The 22,197-nt window shown below is 35.1% G+C and overlaps 1 protein-coding gene across 3 annotated transcripts in view; it reads left to right on the plus strand.

The window, feature by feature from the left end:
• The window catches only part of LOC105815590 (mitogen-activated protein kinase kinase kinase MLT), a 173,556-nt gene that overhangs the window by 68,398 nt on the left and 82,961 nt on the right, over positions 1-22,197 (plus strand). For all 3 annotated transcript variants that reach the window (XM_012650782.1, XM_012650780.1, XM_012650781.1), the window contains exon 3: positions 11,869-11,956. In XM_012650782.1, the coding sequence (XP_012506236.1) occupies positions 11,869-11,956 (88 nt within the window). The remainder of the gene's footprint in view (positions 1-11,868; positions 11,957-22,197) is intronic.

Consider the following 22,197-nt stretch of genomic DNA (forward strand, 5'->3'; position numbering starts at 1 on the left):
AAAAAAAAAAAAAAAAAAAGGAGTATTCTTAGTAATCTACTGAGAATGAAAATGGCCAGAGTGACTAAGGACATGAGAAGAGTTAAGGTTTATTGTAACTGACTCATGAAAACTACCTTGTTTATTTCTTGACATCATTATTCTGTCTTCCCCCCACTAGATTGTAAGCTCCATCCATGAGGGCAAGGGTTTGCTGTCTTGTTTACCACTATCTTCAGCACCAAAAATAGTGCCTGGCACATAGTTGGTACTCAATAAATATTTGTTGGGTGAATATTGAATTGAGAGTGAAAGAGGGAACTAACCGGAGATACTCAAAATTAGCTTTCAGTAAATGTGCAGACCATAAATACACCATGTTAACTATCTTGGGACAGTTCTATCATAAAAGCTTGTCTAAAAGTACTGAGGAGCATAGAAAGATAGTTATTGGATTTTTCTATACTTTTAGGGTAGAGACTAGGGCTTTGGGGTTTTGGCAAGAATGTTTTGGGAACATTTAACCAACGACTGTAAAATGTTGTGTTGTTTCCTAAAGACTCTTTTATTAGACAGAATCTTGATCATTGATAGCTTGGTAGATATGGCATTAATTATTAGCTGCCTACCCAGTGATATTCTTCCGGTCTTCCTTAAGATTCCTGTATTGTTAGATATGCCACTGTACCCAGCTGAGAACCACATTCCCCAGCCTTCTCTGAAAGTAGGACTCACTGAGATATAAGCAGAACTTTTTGGATGAGATTGCTGAGAAAGCTCTTTAAAGGAGGTTGACTAAGAGGACACCCTTGTGCACTTTCCTCCTTCTTGCTACCTGCAATGTGAATATAATGGCTTGGAACTTCAGGGGTTGTATCGTGACCATCAGGCAACCCTGAGGATGAAGCCATTGGGAAGGACGGTGGAACAGTATCATGTGGAGCCGCCATATTGGGCTTCCTGCAGACTTCTTATTTTGAGATGTTTTGTCATTTTGAGATTGGTTTATTTTAAACCTCTATCTTGTTTAAACTACTGTATTTTAGATCTCTGTTTCTTTCCATAGAACCTAATTTATTAGAAAGGAAAAATTGAAAAGAATGAGGAACTAGAGGCCTAATCTAGTCAGTTGAAGAGCTGGTATAATGGGAGTAAGGATAAGAGACTGAGGTCAGAAAGGGGCTTCTACATTTGCTATGGGTGGATAATAAAAGAGTCCAAGAGATAGTCATAAGATGCTAAAGTAGAATGCTGGTGAAGGTTCCTGGAGTGGACAAAGTCAAGGAAATAGTATTTGTATGCACAGATAGATAACCAAGAGATAACCCTTCAATTAGACCAGTTTTTATTTAATTTTGACTTCATGGGCCACCAAGGATCTATCTGTGGACCCCTGGAATCTTCTTTTAAGGACTCCAATTTGAGATACCTTACAAAATACAGTTGACCCTTGAACAACTGTTCGGTTATGGGTGCCGAACCCCATGTAGTCAAATCTGCATATAACTCGACTCCTCCAGAACTTAACTACTGTTAGACTACAGTTGACCAGAAGCCTTACCAGCAACATAAATAGACAGTTAACACGTATTTTGTATGTTATACGTATTATATACTGTATTCTTACAATGAAGTAGGCTAGAGAAAAGAAAATGTTATTAAGAAAGTCATAAGGAAGAAAAAATATATGTACGTTTTGTTAAATGGAAGTGGATCATCAAAGAGGTCTTCATCCTCATTGTCTTCACATTAAGTAGGCTGAGGAGAAAGAGGAGGGGTTGGTCTTGCTGTCTCAGGGTGGGGAGAGACAGAAGAAAAACTGCCTATGAAGGGACCCCAAAGTTCAAGCCATGTTATTCAAAAGTCAATTGTATTACTATACTGTATGACCTTGTCATCAAAATAATTTAGGGCAGCTAAAAAATGCGAACAATATTGTGAGATAAAATAAATTAAAAATAGAAAAATAAGGCAAAGGGAAAGTATGGTAGAAAAACAAAATGGAAGCAGAAATGAAGTTTAGTATGATAGAAACACACCCATGAGGCTCTATATACTTTCTAGATGTAGGCAGCAAACTGGCAGGTGTCACACACGTGCTTTTGCCTTTAGTTATTGTTTGAGTTTGCCTACAGAACCCCAAAATAGTAAAATCATTATTAATTTAGCTGAAGAATCCAAGTATTCAAGATACTGTCTAATTGGAGTCTAAAAGATGTTAAAGGACTTTTCAGACTATTTTAAAATTAAATATGCTTAAATTCTTCTAAATGATTTTGTAGATTTCCATAATAAATGTGGCAAACATTTCTCTTATGGGATGTAAATAATCAAACTCTGTTGCACTGGAGAGTAATATTATAAAGCACTTAGCTAATCAGATTGTGAGAGTTCCTCAAAATTTCTAACCATGTAATTTTTGCATAGAGAGAGAGTGCCTCATGCTGTGCAATTAACTGGTTTTATTAGCTATAAATTTGGTTGTTGTTGGCTGGCCCGGTGGCCTAGTGCCTGTAGAGAATTAGGTTTTGGTTCTTGACCTGATCTGGCACAACTGAGCATCAGGAAGGCATGGAAATCTTGTAGTGAGGACAGCAGCTGAGATCCTAAGAGCGAGCGGATGAGGAGGTATTTCTCACGCTTCTGTAACTAACTAAAAGCGTTGCAACTTTCTAAGCCTGGTGTGATTTTTGGATGTTCTATAAATTACATTTCATTCTGTATTCAAATTAGGTGAAGTGAAGTGGTATGGTTTAGTGTTTATAGGCAGAGCTATCAGATTACCTGTGTTAAAAACCTGGCTTTGCCACTTATGTATCCTTGGAAAAAATTTTAAATTACTCCTTGCTTTGGTTTCTTCCTCTGTGAAAGGGCAATTAATAGTAGGCCCTGGCTCATGGTTTGCTGGAGGATTTAAATAGTCATTCTATGTGAAGTTCTTGGCCTAGCTCATAGTAGGCACTTAATAAATGTTAGCAAGTATTGTAGGGGAGTCTGCGAATTGGAATCTCTTTAAGCAATGGCAGCTTTTAATAAAAAATGTTTAGAAGGACTCATGATTTTATTGGACTTTTTTTTCCAAGAGAGAAAGGGGGAAAAAAATATATAAAAAGAGGTGGTAGACTTAGATTCAAATTTTATTACTGACATTTACTAGGCTGTAGGCAAGTGAGTTTGAGAAAATAAAATCAAAGACCCAATTTTCTCAACAATTAAATATGATAAAATACCTTATTCATGAAGGTCAGGTAAGATAAATGCTTTAGAAATGTTAAAGTGCTATATTTAGATAAAAGCGTAAGTAAACATGGAAAGTTGAATATAATAAATACACGAGGCTAATTAAAACAAGCAAAATTTTGTAAGTGGAATCCATTGCTGGAAGAACTATGAATTTGCTCATAAGCTTGACTTGATTCTGAAAGATAGACATTGATTATAAAGGAAGGGAAACGATGTCAGAGAAAGGACTTAGCATTGGTTGAGCACCTGGCATTTGCTAGGCACTGGGGTAGGGACGATTACTGTCCCATTTTACAGACAAAGAGACTGAGTTCAGAGAGGTTACATAACCTCCTCAAAGTCACCTAGCTTATAAGTGACAGAGCCAAGACTCAAACCTTCTTGACTCCAGAAGATGTCCTAATATACCATGGTTAATTACCTCAGTTCAATTTATCAAACATTTAGTGAGCACCCACTCTGTGTAAAGTAGTATTAATAGTAAATTAATTTTTAAAAATTTTTAAGAAATTTAAAGCATGAAGAAATCTGAAAGATAATTTTGTCTAACCAAGTTTTTAATGTTTTCTTGGAAGAAAGCAAGGTCCAGAGTGACCAGATGCCTTTAGGGCCATCTGTTTTGGAACTAGAATTAAATTTCTACTCACCTAGTCCAGTGTTTGATTAAATTATATTGCTCTTCAGTTTTTTTAGAAGCCTAATCTTTCATTAGTTCATACTTTAAGCCTTATTCAGGGGCTTCTTTGGAGAGATAGTCTGTGCAGTTTAGCACAAAGTAATCTCTTTAATCAAGTTGCATAAATTGTTTGATGGAAAGCTGGATTCTTGTATGTGCTTTGGCCCCCCAAATTGAGTACAGGTTGTTTCAGTATATTTTACTTTTTTATGTTATCACAGTGATATTCAGTTCAGAGCACAAAGAATGTAATATCTCTCAGGCTTTTTGTGATTTGGAGCGATCTCTTGAATCCCTGATCTTAAATCTTCACTGTTTGTTTCATTCAGTTTTAGCCACCCCCTGTCCTGCCAAGTTAGTCTGCCCTTGGTTGGGTATGTACTTAACTAGAGAGCAAGATCCCTGGAGGGGAGCCCAGGCTCCTCCCCAAGTGATTGCACACGGAGAGTCTGCTGCGACATACCGGGAAAACCATTGAGCAATAGTTCCCAGCACTGGTGACGTTTATAATAAAAATCCCACGTGATTCCATCTCACTTGTTCAAGAAGAGTCAGCAGATGGCTGGTATATTTTTTTTCCTTATCATTTGTAACTGTTTTCCTTCCAAAGAAAAGTCTTCATGACATCAAACATCATTCAGAATATAGGATGTGTTATATGGAACCTGAATTCAGCTCAGTTGTCCTTTATTTCCCTGAATACCTAAAGGGCATCATTTGAAAGAGAACCTATAGAATTGTGAAGTTTGCTTCTTGTCCTGTGATTGTTGTCGAGTGAATCTTATTCAGCCCAAAGTGACTCAAAAAGCACAACTTTTGTATGACCCTTTAGTGATTATATACAGGATTGAAAACCCTCCAAGCCTGCTTTTTTAAGTTGTTCTTGTAGCACCGAGCGTTTGAGCAGTAGAGGGCTGGTTTTCCATCTTGCCATACATGTAAGAATCAAGTTTTTCTTTTTATTTTAGGAAAAATGCCTCTAGTTATAGTACTTTTGAGGAGAAAATGCACTGAATTAAGCAGCATTTTAAAATTTCTGACCCAGTCAAGATCCTGGAATCTTGACGCCTATAAATATTTTGATAACTGAGGTTGAGAACTCTGCCTCATTTATCTGTATAATGAGAGGCTGAAACAATTTGCAGGGAAGGAAAGGGAAGCTCTCCCTATGGCTTGCCTAAACGAGCTAGGTGTTTTGACCTTATAGATTTGTAGATGCTATTTTTAAATCAATAATTTCTCCTTGCCCTTACATTCTGCTGCTAAGTACAATGGTTCCGGACTCTGTGGTGATAAAGATAATAGGTATACTGTACTGCGAAGGCCAGGGCTCTTGTCCTTTACAACCTGTCCCTATCATAAGAGGTCTGGTTCATTGTTGTGGACGTTTATGGTACTGGCCCTGCCCTAGGAGAGGGAGGGAGCCTGTGTGGAATGTAGCCCCCCTACTGAGAATCCAGGCTCCCTCTCTCAGTGCAGTAGAGGAGCATCTGCCATAGCATTCGGATAGAATGATGGGTCTGGAAAGTGCCGACTGGACAAAAGGCTGGGTCATCTGTAGAGATGATGTTGGAAATATATGGCAAATGTATCGGGTAGAAAATCGGAAATTTAAGACTAAGCAAGCCTTGCATTCTTGATCTGAAAAAATACAGTGCCAAGGCAAGGACATGCTAGAAGAATGCAAAGCAGCAAAGGACTCTCAAGAAATAGTGCTCATTTGATTGCTTTGGACAGCAAAGCCTATAAGGCAAAATGTAGCCATTCTAATTCTTAAAGTTTAGATCAACAATGAACTGATGAATATAAATTTCAATTGTAGCTTCTACCGTGGTTATATAATTGATTAACTGCCATTTACGAAATCTAGCCTAAGTAACCCCTACGCCTATAACAGACACTGAATACGGAAGCAAATTCCCACCCTGTGGCATTTTCTTCTTCTCACTATACTGTTCAGAGTAAACATTTACTAACATATGCTCGCTATAATAATCATTTGAACACACAAAACGTCATTATTGTCAAATACTGTTTATTCATTCATCCTTTAAATGTTCTTGAGTTCTTCCTGTATATAAGGTATCTGACTTTTCTCCCTCATGTGGTATTGCACTAGACATGTTACCGAAGGAGCAAAGTAGGAAAGGCTCTTCTCACATCCAAATACTAACGAGGCCTGACCCTGCTTAGCTTCCGAGACCAGACGAGATCGGGTGCATTCAGGGTGGTATGGCTGTAGACAGGAAAGGCTCTTCTATTATAGGGCAGCAAACCATAGGAGCAGACATAAAGAGGGAGAGGAACTTTATTGAATAAAATGCTGAACCAGATACTGAACAGGTTGAACACGTCTTTGATCTTACGGCCTCTCAGTACCTGTAGCCTTCTGTAGGAGTGACCTGGATGAATACTATTAATAGCTTGTTCCAGAGCCGTGTCGGGAGAAACTCACAGGTCAGAGGTTAGCTAAACTAGTTTTTGTATGCCTGTGATAGTCATGGAAAGGTAAGGAAAGAGATTTATTCCTTCCTGACCCAATCTTACTTTACTTTATAATCTTTACTTCTCTCCCAATCTTAGGGAGAATTTTCCCATGCAAATAAATATTTTTAATTTTATGTTTATATGTTTTAATCACATATATTACATCTCACATGCCTGTATTGCTCTTTCTGACTATAAAAATTACATTGGCCAGTCTGGGCAACATAGCGAGACCCCATCTTTACCAAAAAAGTGTGTGTGCGCGCGCACACACACACACACACACACACACACACTACTGCTGGCATGCGCCTGTAGTCCCAGCTACTTGGGAGGCTGCAGCAGGAGGATTCCTTGAGCCCAGGAGTTTGAGGCTGCAGTAAGCTATGATCAAGCCACAGCAGTGGGTGACAGAGTGAGACTCTAAAAAAAAAAAAAAGCGGGGGGGCTATTGTAAAGAATTTAGGAATTATTAAAAAAGACTTAAAATCTGTTATTCTTCCTGCCTCTTAGAGAAAGATAACCACAATTAATGTTTTATTTCTTCACAGTCTTTTTTCTAGACATATAAATTTTATTTTTAAAAAATGTGAGATCATCTCATACCTTCTTGAACTATGGGAGAATATAGTGACCCTGGGCCATATTGGTATTTTAGAGACAGAGCTGTCTTTGCAGAGAGCCTTTGGCCTTGGATGGATAGTGCAGGGAGGAGACTGTTTCAGCTGAATGATTGGATGAACCACTTTTCTTTCTCTTACTGTCAGACTCTGATGGAATGATGGACTCTTAGAATTGGTGACGACCTCAGAGATCAAGGTCTGTGGTGCCGTGCATTTAAGTACCAAAACACACCAGAGGAGCAGCTGACATTCATGGGCAGTTCACATGTGCCTTGTGTGAATGTCACATCACAGGCAGCAACAGGGGCCCTGTTGAGACATAGTCCAGCCACTGAGTAGAGGGTAATAGCTGTTGACAACCAGGGAGAAAAGCCTGTTCCAAATGTCAGAGGTAAACTGAGCCTGCCAGCCTAATGATGTGGGGCTTCAGAAACTATTGCTTTCACTCTATAACTAGGTTGTATTGGTATCTTTGCTTTCTTTCACAAAAAGAAATGAACTTAAGTTTTAATCTATCATGTCAATACATATAGACTATGCTAATGGAATATAAAAGATGTAAACAAGCTTTAAAGACATAGAATCTTTAAGAATCCAATGGGGGCTCTCCAAAGTTAAAGAAACAAATTAAAGTTTGAGATTAGGTTGAAAAAAATTTTGAGAGAAAGGGATCACTCTGAAGATGAGGATATTTTAAAACTGTTGGAAGTACTTTAAAGGAAGAGAATTAAAGCTATGATATTTAACTTCTCTTAATATCTCTGATTGAATCAGTCATTTGGAACCCATGTGCTGGTTGACTTTTAGAAGCATGGCAAACAGCTCATCTCCCCGTATAAACGCATGGAAATGCCAGATAAAATAAAACTAATGACAAAATGCCCATCACCTCCCTAGATTTATTAATGAACTAAAACCCCTGTAATTTTTCTTGTAAAGAAAAGGAAGGAGGAAGCGGGGAAGGAACTGGCTCCAGCTGGAAACAATAAGAGCAGGCACATATTTTGCTGCAAACAAAATAATTTGTGTGGACATTTTTGTGCCCTGAAAGGACATCACTGTTAGACATTTTTATGGATAGACTTTTGGTTACCCCATTTATGTATCAGATTGGGACTCTTTATTTTATGGAGAGTCTTAGATCCTAAGTTAAAATTCTTGCAATTTGTCCCGGTCTTTGCTTAGATCTTCAAGTCCTAATCTGGAAAATTATGTATTTATGTTAAGGATATTTAGACCTTGGATTGTATCTATAGACTCTGATCCTTCGTCTCTGCAAAAGATGCCATTTTTAAACTTTTTTATTGTAAAATATATATAGCATAACATATTCCATTTTAACCACTTTGAAGTGTATAATTCAGTGGCATTAATTACATTCACAGTATTGTGCAACCATTACCATTATCTATTTCCAAAATTTTCATCACCCCAAACAGAAACTCTGTACTCATTAAGCAATAACTTCTCATTCCCTCCTCCCACCAGCCCCTGATAACCTCTCATCTGCTTTCTTTACCTCTGAATTTGCTTATTCAAGATACTTCACGTAAGTGGAATCATACAATATTTGCCCTTTTGTGTCTGGCTTACTTCACTAGCATAATGTTTTCAAGGTTCATCCATGTTGTAGCATCTATCAGTACTTAATTCCTTTTTATAGCTGAAGTAATATTCCATTGTATTTATATACAGTATCACATTTTATTGATCCATTCATCAATCAATTGATATATTGATCAGATGATGAACACTTGGGTTGTTTCTACCTTTCGTCTATTATGAATAATGTGGCTTTGAACATTGAGTACAAGTATCTAAGTTCCTAGAATAGCATTTTCAAACTGAGAAATGTGTAGCTCTTTTATATAGAAAAATTAAGTCTTCTGTATTTTAAGTGTTCATTGTTATTTCAGTGTTATTGAAGTATACACAAACAAAACTAAGAATTAACTCATTATAGCTATTATATACCTATGAAATCAAAACCAAGTTTTCAATTACATAAAAATAAAACTATAAAATCAATATAATTTAGCAATTTTCATCAAATTATATTAACTGAGAATAAATTGCATATATTGGTTTTAATAGTGTAAAAAAATATATTTATAATTTTTGGCATGATGGACCATTATTTTTAGCCTTCATCATTATAATGTTTCCTTTTTAACAATGAACTCATTTTTAAACCACTAATCCATTATTTTGATGGGCAGTCCATTTGCTAGAGTAGCTCAGAGTGTAAATCCGGAAAGCAATGGGAAAACAACAATTCAATGAAAAATTATTTACTACATATTTACTGCAACAGTTTCATTAATGAAATGTTGCAAGGAGGTGCCTCTGAAAGCAAAATCCACAGAGTAAATCTGTTCACTATCAGGTACTGATTGCTGTAATGCAGGTTTTAGTAATTCAGTTAACCTCATACTTGTTTCTATTGGAGCTTGTTTGAATTGCTAACATGATATCATTTGACCTTCATTTATTACAAACACATCACTTATTTATTCAGGCTGCCTTTGCTTTCTGTTGACCCATTTCCATGAAACTAGACAGCACTCTAAGGTATTATGTTGGTTTTATGATGTTAAAGCAGATTCTTAGTTTACTAACTAAGAACCATAAAGTCTTATTCCATGAAAATGTCTTCACTTACAAATTATACTGCAAAAGAGTATTTTCGTCTTCATAATTATAAAAAATTAAAATATGAGCACAACAATGGGACATAGGATAATGGTTGTTATTTTGACATTAGCATTTTCCTGCCCAAGAGCTGTTAGACATGCTTACCAACACCTGAAAAGATAAATCCTATCTCCTCAAGGTATTACTTGGTAAAATCTTAAATGTAAACATGAAAACTAGCTGGAATACTGGAAATCCCATCATCCCAAATTATAAAGTGGACATCCAAGAATTCAGAATATTCTTGTGTTTATTCTATATTGATACGAAAATTTTTAGTGGTCACAGAATTCAAATACCTCAAAGAATGTACCAAAGGTTATCACTACCTGAGTTTGACAAATACTGGTCCAAACATTAACTTTATTGCTGTACTCACATTGAACTCTAATGCTTTACTCAACGAAGAGTTGATCTGCTTCTTAAAAAATAGTTGTGTTGCCTAATTGATGCATTTTCTTTCTACTGGAAACCAAACTATGAGAAGAAGGTTGCTTGATGAGCACACAAGCTTTATACACAGTAGGCACTCAATGAGTGTTAAGGAATTGTTTGGTTAGGCAATGACTGTCCACTTCAACATCTCTATTGTTAAAGGAAACACATTGTGGAAAGCAACCCTGATAAGTATCTCATCCAATCAGTGATAATCTTCCTTCCTCTCTACTCCATATTGACCCCATGCCAACCCTCAAGCTCTGTTTTCTACCTAGTTACACCACCTTCAAAACCAGTTTCACAGAATGTGTTTTTAATGAAATCTCAACTCTTATCCTATGAAAAAAAGATCAGTAGCAAATAACATAAATTCATAGTGTACAGATTCCCAGAGGGAAGTCGTTTCTCCAACCAAGCCATCTTCATTTTTGTTAATTGCTTACATTCTTCTTGATGATCCCCTTTCTGGGGTGAGGACTTATAAATCTCCTCTATTGCTGCCAGATATTTTCATTTAAAAATATTAAATCCTTTCTATATTTAACTTATGTGATTTTGTACCTCATTGTATTTATAATCTTCATTAGCCATATTTTTCTCTGTAAAAGTAATAAAATGTTAATGAAGATATGATTTATCTAGAGATCATCTTTCTATAGACATTAGCAGATATATACTGGGATATCTCTATTTTTTTGTTTTAAAAATTAAGTTTGATAAAAATAACTTATTTCGGCCGGGCGCGGTGGCTCACGCCTGTAATCCTAGCACTCTGGGAAGCCGAGGTGGGCGGATTGTTTGAGCTCAGGAGTTCGAGACCAGCCTGAGCAAGAGCGAGATCCTGTCTCTACCAAAAATAGAAAGAAATTAATTGGACAGCTAAAAATATATAGAAAAAAAAAATTAGCCGGGCATGGTGGCACATGCCTGTAGTCCCAGCTACTTGGGAGGCTGAGGCAGGAGGATCGCTTGAGCCCAGGAGTCTGAGGTTGCTGTGAGCTAGGCTGACGCCACGGCACTCAATCTAGCCCCGGCAACAAATTGAGACTTTGTCTCAAAAAAAAAAAAAAAAAAAAAAAAACTTATTTTTTTACCATGTCACTCTTCGGTATAGTTCTCTAGTATTTAACACATTTCAAAGCGTATAAATATGGCCTCGTATCAAATCACCACTAAAGGTCAAGGATCCACCTTTCTATGTTTACAGTACCTTGCATATAGAGTGAGAGGAATAATGTATTTTGAATAAATCATTAGATAAATAATGTAAATAGGTATTACCTGAATCTATTTCATTAATATTTAAAAACCCCTACCTTAATTTTGACTCATCCAACCAATAAAAGTTCAGCTTTGCGCCCTCCCAGAGGAGACATCATGCAGAAAAAATATATTTGACTATTAGGTAGAGGCTTCTACTGTCAATAAATGTGATATCTCACCTCTTCAGTCATCCCCCTCGCTATCGGTCTTGCGGGCTTGCTAGTAAGTGCCTCTTTTATTGCCTCTTCAACCCCATTTCCTTTTTGAATTTTCAGAAAGCTTCAAAAGAAATGTTTTAAACTTTCAAGAATGCTCCTAAAGACAACTTTATCACCATCACATACTTGGTGGCACATATATATCTTTGTAAATGTATGTAAAAGAAAATTGAATAGGAGGCCTGTTTTCATTAGACTATTATAAATGTGAAATTTTATGCAATTTTGCATTTTATTTTTTGTACAGGCAGAAATACTCAGTGTCCTCAGTCACAGAAACATCATCCAGTTTTATGGAGTAATTCTTGAGCCTCCCAACTATGGTATCGTCACAGGTAGGAACTCAGTATTTGATTTCTTTCTTTCCCCAATTACCTAGCTTTGGATTCCTTAATATGCTAAAATGCTTAATATTGGATTCAGTCATGAATTGTGTGCTACTGTCAGATGTCACTTCTGTTGCTATAAAGCATTAATAAAACTGATTATATCAATATAATTAAGAATGGTGTTTCCACTTCTACCCATGTTTAATTGTGCTAATTATATCTGTGTAAATGCTATTTAAATGCACTCACAGCTGCAATACCAATATTTAAAGGTGCCATTTAACTAAAATTTCATTTAATTAGTTGAAATGAGAGTTGTTTTTTGTTACTCTGTGACCTTTTATAAATTAAGATTTCTTGAGCTATTCGCGTTGTAATTCTTTGCAAGGCATTTTAATCCCCGTAGAGTATACTTTCTCCAAGGTCTCTGACGCGAGAACAATATTTTTCAGGTTTGGTCAACTAAGTTGGTAATGACCTTGATCTAAATTATCACATAATTTGGAGCAGCAGTCTATAAGCAGTGGAAATACTCTTTCCAAAAAGGAGCACATAGAAAATTTTGCCACATGAAAACACAGAAAGACATACATTTTTAATACTTTATGCTCATATTTTTATAGTCCAGTGAACAGTTTTAGGTCTATAATAACTATAAAGTTCAATTTACAATAAATAACTTTGATTAGGTTCTTTATCTTGGCAATACTTTGATTAAAAGAAAAACAAACAAGAAAACCTTAAAAGATTAACGCTACCTTCTTCCACTATAGTGATAAAAACCTGGATTGTCTTTATAAAAAATAACAACAAAACACCCTCAGTAAAAAAAGGATTGTATTAGGTAATTTCTTGCAAATTATCTCACCTAATACTTACAATTACCCTTTGACATTGGTAAAATAATTTCTATTTTACTAATAAGAAACCAAAACTCCAGCTTTTAAGTCACTTTCCTACCGTCACCTAGCTAGTGGTAGAACTAGAGTGGTATAAATTTTTCAGATTGATTTTCTGCAGAAGATACACTTCTTACATGCAAGCTAGAAGGTTTAGAAGGCTATCAGCTCACTGATTCTTAAGTTCAAAGGGACATGATTATTGTTAATTTCCATATTCTGGTGTCAGGTATAACATGCTTTTACTCTAAGTAGCAATTTTACCTAAGTTCTTAAGTGGAGGGACTTTTATCCCCAATTTGCTATCTAAGATCTGTGCCTGAAATGGGGCATGTAGCAATTTTTATCTTGAGCCCATATTTGCTATTAAGGTGAATATCCGAGAATGTGTTGTATTGTTAGGGGGTACCATGCCTAACCTTTTAAGTCAGATTTCTGATTTAAAGTTAAACCTTTCTTTGACCCATTTACCATTTGGCTCCTTTTTTTCCCGAGTTTATTGTGTTTACTTTTTACTAGTTATTCAGATTCCAGTTTTCTCATCCCCATTTGCAGCTAATAATATTCTTATCTAGCAGATGAAAGTGTGTGTGATACTCCAAAGAGATTAGAAACTCTGCTTCTCGTTTTATACCCTTGATATTTAATGCTTTTGAGAAGATTTCAGCTTAACTAACTCAAAAGACTATTCATGAAGTTTTCTAGTTTCTTGAGATGAAAATGAAGGGTAGAAAAAGGGACTTGAGTTATGGTGTGAATTCCTGTTTCCAAGAGTTTACTGTCAGTCCCAGGGAGGATGTGAAACACGTTCATTCTTAGCCAGCATATTCAACCTGGGTTATCTCATGTAAAAGAGGGAGGAAGAATCCAAGCAGTTTGAGGAGTAGGTTTGATTTTATTTAGTTTTTGTATCAGACTAGCCAGTCCTTTATTTCATGTATCCCTTTAACATTCTTCACTCATTTCTACACCTACCCAAATTCTTTAGTTAAATTGATTAGTTCTTTATGGATCTATATCTGTTTCCTTACAGAGCCAGTAAGTAAGCAACTGTTAAACATTTCTTTAAAATAACTTAAGCTTCAGAATTGTGAGATAACAGTAAATGGTGCATTTATAGCTCTCTCATTGACCTGTGAGGTTGATTGTTATAGAGGCCTATTAGCCAAGTTTTGGTGGTTTAAAATATATTAATTTGATATTTTTGTACATAGAGATGTTAGTTTTAGTTAAATGTTTGTTTATGTGAACCTTTTCAACCAACCCTCTGCAGCGTTAGGATCAAGCCATGCTCTGTGCATGGGTAGCAGGACCTATGCCACCCGAGCCAAATTTGGGAGTTAAGAGATCATGTGGATTAGGGATGATGGCACTTAACCTGCCACTCGAAGTGAACACAAGTCCTAGTGTGAGGAGCTTAAGAGAAAAATAAAGATAGGCAGGCAAATAGACCCTGATCACCCCACCTTGCTAGATACCCCTCCATGAACCTCCTCATCTTTATTAGATGTTGGAGGCTCCAAGGAAGAAACTTGAATGTCTTGAATCCATTCAACTTGAATTTTTTTGTTAATAGAAAAGGTTGTTGCAGCAGGCAGCTGTTGTCACTCATACCAAAGGCTTGAAAGAATGATTTATCAGAGTGATGGAATGGAATGAATACTGGAATGGGATTTGGGAGATGTGAGATCATGTCTTGATTCTGCCAAAGCTTCATAGATGGGTCACTGATGACCTCTCTCTGTCTCAGTTTTCTCATGTTGAATGAAGGGACTAGAACAGACGATCTCTGGGTAAGAGTGTGTATGTGTACAATTGTGCATGTGTGTTTGCTGAAACTTTTCATCACAGATTTAGAAAACCTGCATATAACAGTCCCTAGGGATGAGTCTAAAAGGTTGCTGCCAATTTATTTCCTCTTGGAAGGGAAATGAACATCTTTCTTCCAGTTCTATGAAGAAATGAGGTATCCAGAGCTGCAGACTCCAAAGTCAAAAGAAAAGATAAAATAAAGGATCATCTTTTTTTTTGATCTTTGGAGACCTCTTCATTCTGTACTACTCCTATTCATTTAGTTTTTAAAATATATGTACTAACAGAAATACTTGAGTGTAGGAGGAACCTCTGGGAGACAAAGGAAGGGATTGTTAAGTACTAGATCATGTAGCTCTTTCGTAGCAAACTGGATGAAAGGGGAACCCCCAACCAAAGTGTCTGGTAATCTAAGAGTAAAGGAAGGCTGGCAGACTGGGTCCCAGGGTTCCAAAGGAAAGTGATTTAGGATCCCAGAGGCCCAGGGAATTGCATCTTTGTGCTCAGGGGCTCTTAAAGCTTTTCCTATTCTACATTATCTCTTATCAATACTATAAGAGAGGGTACTAGCTCTGCATGCTTTGTCAGCAGGCCCAAACTCTCATTAAACTCAACCATGGAAAAGATACTAATTTTTAAGTGCCCAATCTCATTTCCTTTAACTTGGTCTTGATTTATTTTAAGCACAGACACATCTAATTTGCATGTTTTGATATTGTGCTGGTCATTTTTTATTACCAATTAGAAATAGGTGTCACATCTTGTTACAACAAATTCCAGACATTTGCTCAAATTCATTTTTCTGTTAGTTATAATCCAGACTAAGCTTGGTCGTGGTGATATTTTATTATAAAGAGATTTCATGGTAATGGTATTAGTTTCAACAATAGTGATTATACGTTTACATTTTTCAAAGCCAGCTATTGTCACCATAAAACTCAAAGGGAAGAATTGTCTTAGAAATCAAAAGGAAATGTTTGCTTAATGTGGCTCTTAATGACTTTTTAAAAAAAGAATTAAAACAAATACTTTTATACTAAAGTCCAATGAGCTACTTTGTTGAGAGAAGTTAAGTGGTTTGAAAAGCATGTAACCTTATGTGTATCTGCTGAGTCCTCAATTTCCAATGAGAAGACCAAAAGGATAAAAGAATTAAATGCCTATTTAAAACATTAGTATGTTAGTTTAGCTACCCAAATATTTAAAGATCACATTTTATATGAAATAAATGTAATTACATTGCTTTTCTTGCAACTTCACATTCATGAAACAATTTCATTGAATCATGTGTCTTCTACATCCCTGTCTTCTTTATTATCATTATAATGACTTTTTAAGTTATTTTAACATGGTTTTCAGAGTATATTATCTTCACTGTAGTCGATGTTTGAAATATAGTAGTTTTGGGATCTCTGTATGACTCTGTCTCTGGATATTTATCTCAAGCTACAAGTACCAGTGACGTAACAGGATTGTTGGATATTTTAGTCCCATATGGTAAATTTGTAACCATAACTAATTGCCTTTGAAAGTGATCTTTAGAATAGACTTCAAGCGACATCCCAGAGTTGCAACTGAGAGCTTATAGTTCTAGGTTTAATTACTCTATGTTAAATTTTGTTGCCCCTTTCTGTTTACATTTTTTAATTTCTTATTAATATTTTTTACGTGGGGTGCCTGGGGGCGGAGTCTGCGGAAAAGGAGGAGGTCCAGGCCCACCCTTTATTGCCCCCTTTTCTTCCCTCCCTCCCTCCCATTCTTTCTTTTTTGTCTTATTCACGTAGGTGATCTTTATGAGCCTTCAGAAACTAGCTTCGATTAAAGTACTGTCAAGCTAATATATTTTCCCCAAACAGTATTTTGTTGTTGAAAATAAAGTAATTGAGAGAGTTCCCTAAAATATGAAAGATTTTGGAAGTACCTGAATATAAATTGACTTACTCTTTTCTGAGGGATAATTTTTTTGGTGATGGAAATGAACCTTACTTTATATTTGCCACATACAGTTATTCTCAAAGGTCATGAAATAATCTTCTGCCAAATGCTATTTTAGTAACCAGAGAAGATTTAAATGGTATATCACCAGAGATGTTTTTATTTATAGAAAGCAGCTCGATTGTCTAGAATATATGATAGGTAGTATAGGCCAGGGGTCCCCAACCTATGGTGAGTTGTATAATTATTTCACTATATATTACAATGTAATAATAATAGAAATAAAGTACATAATAAATGTAATGTGCTTGAATCATCCCAAAACCATTCCCCACTCCCCAGTTCGTGGAAAAATTGTCTTCCATGAAAACGGTCCCTGGTGCCAAAAAGGTTGGGGACCACTGGTATAGGTTACTAACACCTTTATTGTTAATTGGACCCAGCTATTTAATAGTAAAACTTAAAACTCTTTTCTTCTTTGCTATTCCTTTATTAATCTAAGATTATCATTTTATTATAATTTTATGCTATTTGACTGATAGCTATTATATAATTTGATGTCAAAATAAAAATTACACACACACAAAAAAAAGTGAGTCTTATCCAGTGAGATAATTAATGTTTTGCCATGAGTATTAGTATTTTTCCCAAGGAATAATTTCTCGTGATAACATACATTTAATTGCATGAATCAACTTTAATTTCAGAGTATTGTTCTTACCTATGACTTTACAGATAGAAAAAAAAATTTTAAAGCTATTTTTTGAAATTATAGACATTAACATTATGATGATACTAATTATTATAAATCATTAAAGCTCTGATGGGGTAATTCTCAGCTTCCCAAAAATGAAACTTTTCTCCAAGTTGGCCTATACTATGAAAAAGAAATTTTCTGGAAGGGAATTCCAGCTATGGATGAATTAGGAGGTCAGCAAATCCTCTTTACAAAACGTATCTATCAGTCTGGACAAAATTTTCAACATTCACCAAAGGCATACCACAATCTGAGAAGTGTGTATGCTTGGAAAACCACGGAATTTTGGATAATAAGTGAGAATCAATAGTGGTCTTGCCTGGATTGTTCTCATTTTTCTCCCCCTACCTCCAACCCAGCTCAGTCAGCACAGAGGGCAGGCCGTGAGGATTGGCAGCATTGTTGCCACCGTTGAAGGGTACTCACTAGATTTGGAACAATGAGTCATGCTCACATCTGGCAGTATCGTCAGTAGAAGTGATGTTCTTGGTGGCAGGCACCAGGGATGGCTAATAGCTCTATTAATCTGAACTGAGGGTTGTAATTTGGGTAAATATATTCCTGGCTGAGGCCACGCATATGCAAAACAGAGAGTGGAGAGGGCCCAAGTATCCACACACTGCTCGTAGGTCGCTATGCACATTTGCGAAGGAGACAAAAAAAAAAAAAAAACCAGCGGAAAGTAAAAACCTTGAAAACAGCCTGAACTTTGAATGTACTCTTACTACTTACATGCAGATTCATGAGTCCAAGGCATTTGAGCACGACTTCCTAATAATCATTGCCTGATCATTAATCTATGCAGATATAGGGCAGCCCCTAAAAGACTAGGCTTAGAATTAAAAGCAGTGTTTTTTTAAAAAAAAAACAAAAAACTAAGCATAGCTATCAACTGGGGACACACTGTGGGGGAGACAGATTTAATAAATTTAGTCTAAGCAAATTAATAAACAAACACAATCAAGAAAACTTTCAGAGGATAAAGTTCGAATTCAGAGTTGCTATTAATACATTACCTAAACTGCCCAATTAAAAAAGAGACATACAAAGGAACAGAAATGTGTATAACCTATGTTCAAGAAGAAAAGCCATCAGTGGAAATAGTCTCTTAGTGTCCCCAGACATTAACACACAAAACTTTCAAAGCATCAGTATGTCCCAAGAACATAAAGGAAACTGTGTTTAAAGAATTAAAGGAAAGAGAAAATAATGAATCAACCAATAGAAAATTTCAGGTAGATAGAAATTATTTGTAAAAAAGAGCAGGGGGGAACCCAATGGAAATTCTGCATTGAAAAAGATAATAATCAAAATGAAAAATTCTCTAGAGTGACTTAACAGTAGATTTGAGATAGCACAAGAAAACAATCAGTGAACTTAAAGCTAGATTAATAGAGATTATGTAATTCAAAAAAGAAAAAACATTTAAAGAAAAATGAAAAGAACCTCAAAGTCCTTTGGGACAATATCAAGTATACCAATGAATATGTAATAGGAAAGAGAAGAGAGGAGGGGTAGAAAAATATTTGAAGAAACAATGTACAAAAAATTTCTGAATTTGATATTGATGTACATATTTGAGAAGCTCAACAAATCCTGAATAGGATAAATGCAAAAGAACCCACACTAAACCATAGTCAAACTGTTGATAAAGATGAAGTAAAAATCTTGAAAAGCAGTAAAAGAAAAATAACTCTTCATGTACAAGGGAACAGCAATATGATTAATAATTGACTTTACTTCTCATCTACAGTAATAGAGACCAGAAGGCAATAGAATGACATTTAGAGTGCTAATAGAAAAAGCTGTATCCAGCAAAATTATTTTTAACAAAATAAAATAAAAATAAAGACATTCTTGGCTAGAAAAATGAGAGAATTTATTGCTAACAGACCTGCTTTATAAGAAATACTAAAGGAAGTCCTCGGGGCTGAAAAGAAATGACATGAGATAGTAATTAAAATTCACGGGAAGAAATAAAGGGTATGGAAAATTTCCAGTAAATATCTGGGTTAATATAAAAGACCTCATAAATATATTTATTCTTACTTCTCATAACATCTTTAAAAACATAAGAGTGTATAAGGCAAAATTTTTTGTTGATTTTCGTTGACTTTAAAACAGGTATATATCACACAATAATGGCATAAACAATAAGGGAGGGGATGGAGTTATTGGAGAAAAGTTTCCGTATATTACTGTAATTAGATTAGTATTAATCTAAAGTAGATTGCGCTAAATTTAAGTATTTTATAATCCCTTGAGCTACCACTAAGAAAGTCATTCAAGAAATAATAATCAACCAGGAATTAAAATGATACATTAAAAATATTTAACATAAAAGAGGGCAGTAAAGGAGGAACAGAGGACTGAGAAGGACAGAAGATATGTAGAAAACACAAGGGCAAATGTAAATCCAACCATATTAATAATGGCATTAAATGTAAATGGTCTAAATACACCAGTTAAAAGGCAGAGATTGTCAGACTGGATAAAAAAGAAAGATCCAACTATATAGTGTCCACAAGAAACATACCTTAGATTCAAAGGTACAAATATCTTGAATGTAAGAAGATGGAAAAAATCATACCATGCAGACAATAACCATCAGACAGCTGGAGTAATTATATTAATTTCAGACAAAATAGACTTAAGAAATATTGCTAGAGACAAATAGGGCTATTTTATAATGATGAAAGAATCCATACACAAGGAAGACATAGCAATTGCAAATGTGTACACACCTAATAACAGGTCTTCAAAGTATGTGAAGCAAAAACTGACTGAATTTAAAGGAGAAATAGGCAATTCAACCTAACTGATTTCAATATTTGACTCTTAATAGTTGATAGAACAACTAGACAATCAACAAGGATATAGAAGACTTGAAGAACACTCTCAACAAACTCTACCTAACTCACATGTAAAGAGTACAGATTTTTTCAAGTATGGATGGAACATTCTCCAGGATACATCATAAGGGAGGCCAGCAAATAAGTCTCAATGCATCTGGAAAGATTGATACCATATAATGTATGTTTTCCAGCCACAGTAGAATTGTTAGAAATGAATAACAAAAGGAAATCTGGAAAATCTCCAAATATTTGGAAATTAAACAACATGCTTATAAATATCCACTGAGTCAAGGAAGAAATCACAATAGATTTAAAAATATTCTGGACTGAAAGAAAAGAAAAATGCAATATATCAAAATTATAGGATACAAATAAAGCAATACTCAGAGGGAAATTTATAGCTTTTGACACCTCTGTCAAAAAGAAGAAAGGTCTGAAATGGATAACTTAAGCTTCAACCTAAAGAAACTACAAAAAGAACAAAATAAAACCAAAGTAAGCCAATGAAAGGAAATAATAAAGATTGGAACATAACTCAATAAAATAGAAAACACAAAAATAATAGAGAAAATCAGTGAAACTAAAAGTTTGATCTTTGAAAAGATCAATAAAATTGACAAACCTTTAGCTAGATTGACCAAGAAGCTAGAGAAAACAAAATCAGAATGAAACCAAAGACAGAACTATTGCTCCTACAGAAGTTAAAAATAAAGGAATGTTACGACCAACTTTATGCCAACAAATTAGACAATTTAGATGCAGTGAACAAATTCGTAAAGAGATACAAATTATCAAAACTGATTCAAAAAGAAACAGAAAATCTGAAGAGACCTATAATAAGTAAAAAAAAAAAAAATTGAATTAGTAATTTAAAATTTTCCATAAAAAAGGCCTAGGCCAAGATTATTTCACTGGTGAATTCTATCAAATGTTTGTAGAAGAAATAACACCAGTTCTTCCCATACTTTTTTAGAAAATATCCCTCATGAACATAGATGCAAAAATCCTTAACCATATTAGCATACTGAGTTCAGCCACCTATAAAAAGGGTTATACACCTTGACCAAGTAGAATTTATCCCAGAAATGCAAGATTGATTTAACATCTGAAATAAGTTGATGTAAGGTACCATAATAGGTAATAAAATCATAGAACAGAAGACAAAAACCTTATATGTCAGAAAAAGCATTTGACAGACTGTAACACCCACTGATAATGAGAAATCTCAACAGACTACAAATAGAAGGGAATTTTCTCAACCTGAGAAATAGCATCTGTAAAATCCCACAGCTAATATTATACTTAATGATGACTTAATGATGAAAGGCTGAATGTTTTCTCCCTAAGATTTGGAACAAGGCAAGGAGATTCTGCTCTCACCACATCTATTCAACATCGAACTGAAGGGTCTAGCCAGTGTGATCAGGAAATAAAAAGAAACAAAAGGCATCCAAATTGGAAAGGAAGAAGTAAAACTGTCTTGTATGGCAACCTGTATTTAGAAAATTCCAAGAGATATACCCCAAAAAACTTCTAAAACTAATAAACATGTTTAATGAGGTCACAAGGATCCAAGGTCAACATACAAAACTCACTGTACTTCGGTATAATGGGAATGAATAACCTAAAAATGAAATTAAGAAAATAATTCCATTTACAGTAGTACCAAAAAGAGTAGTTGAGTGTAAATAACAAAATAAGTGTAAGACCTGTACAATGAAAAGTACAAAACATTGCTGAGAAACATTAAAGATCTAAATAAATAGACATTACACGTTTATGATGTGGAAGATTCAGTATTGTCAAGATAGCAATTCTCCCCAAGTGATCCATAAATTCAACATAATTCTCATCTAAATCCTAGACGACTTTTTTTTGTAGAAATTGACCGGGCAATCCTAAAATTTCCATGGAAATGCGAAAGACTTAGAAATAGCCAAACTAGTTTTTTTTTTTTCATATTTGATCTTTTAATTTTCTCCAGATGTT

This window comes from Propithecus coquereli, unplaced genomic scaffold, assembly GCF_000956105.1.
Source record: "Propithecus coquereli isolate 6110/MARCELLA unplaced genomic scaffold, Pcoq_1.0 Scaffold34, whole genome shotgun sequence".
Lineage (NCBI taxonomy): Eukaryota > Metazoa > Chordata > Mammalia > Primates > Indriidae > Propithecus > Propithecus coquereli.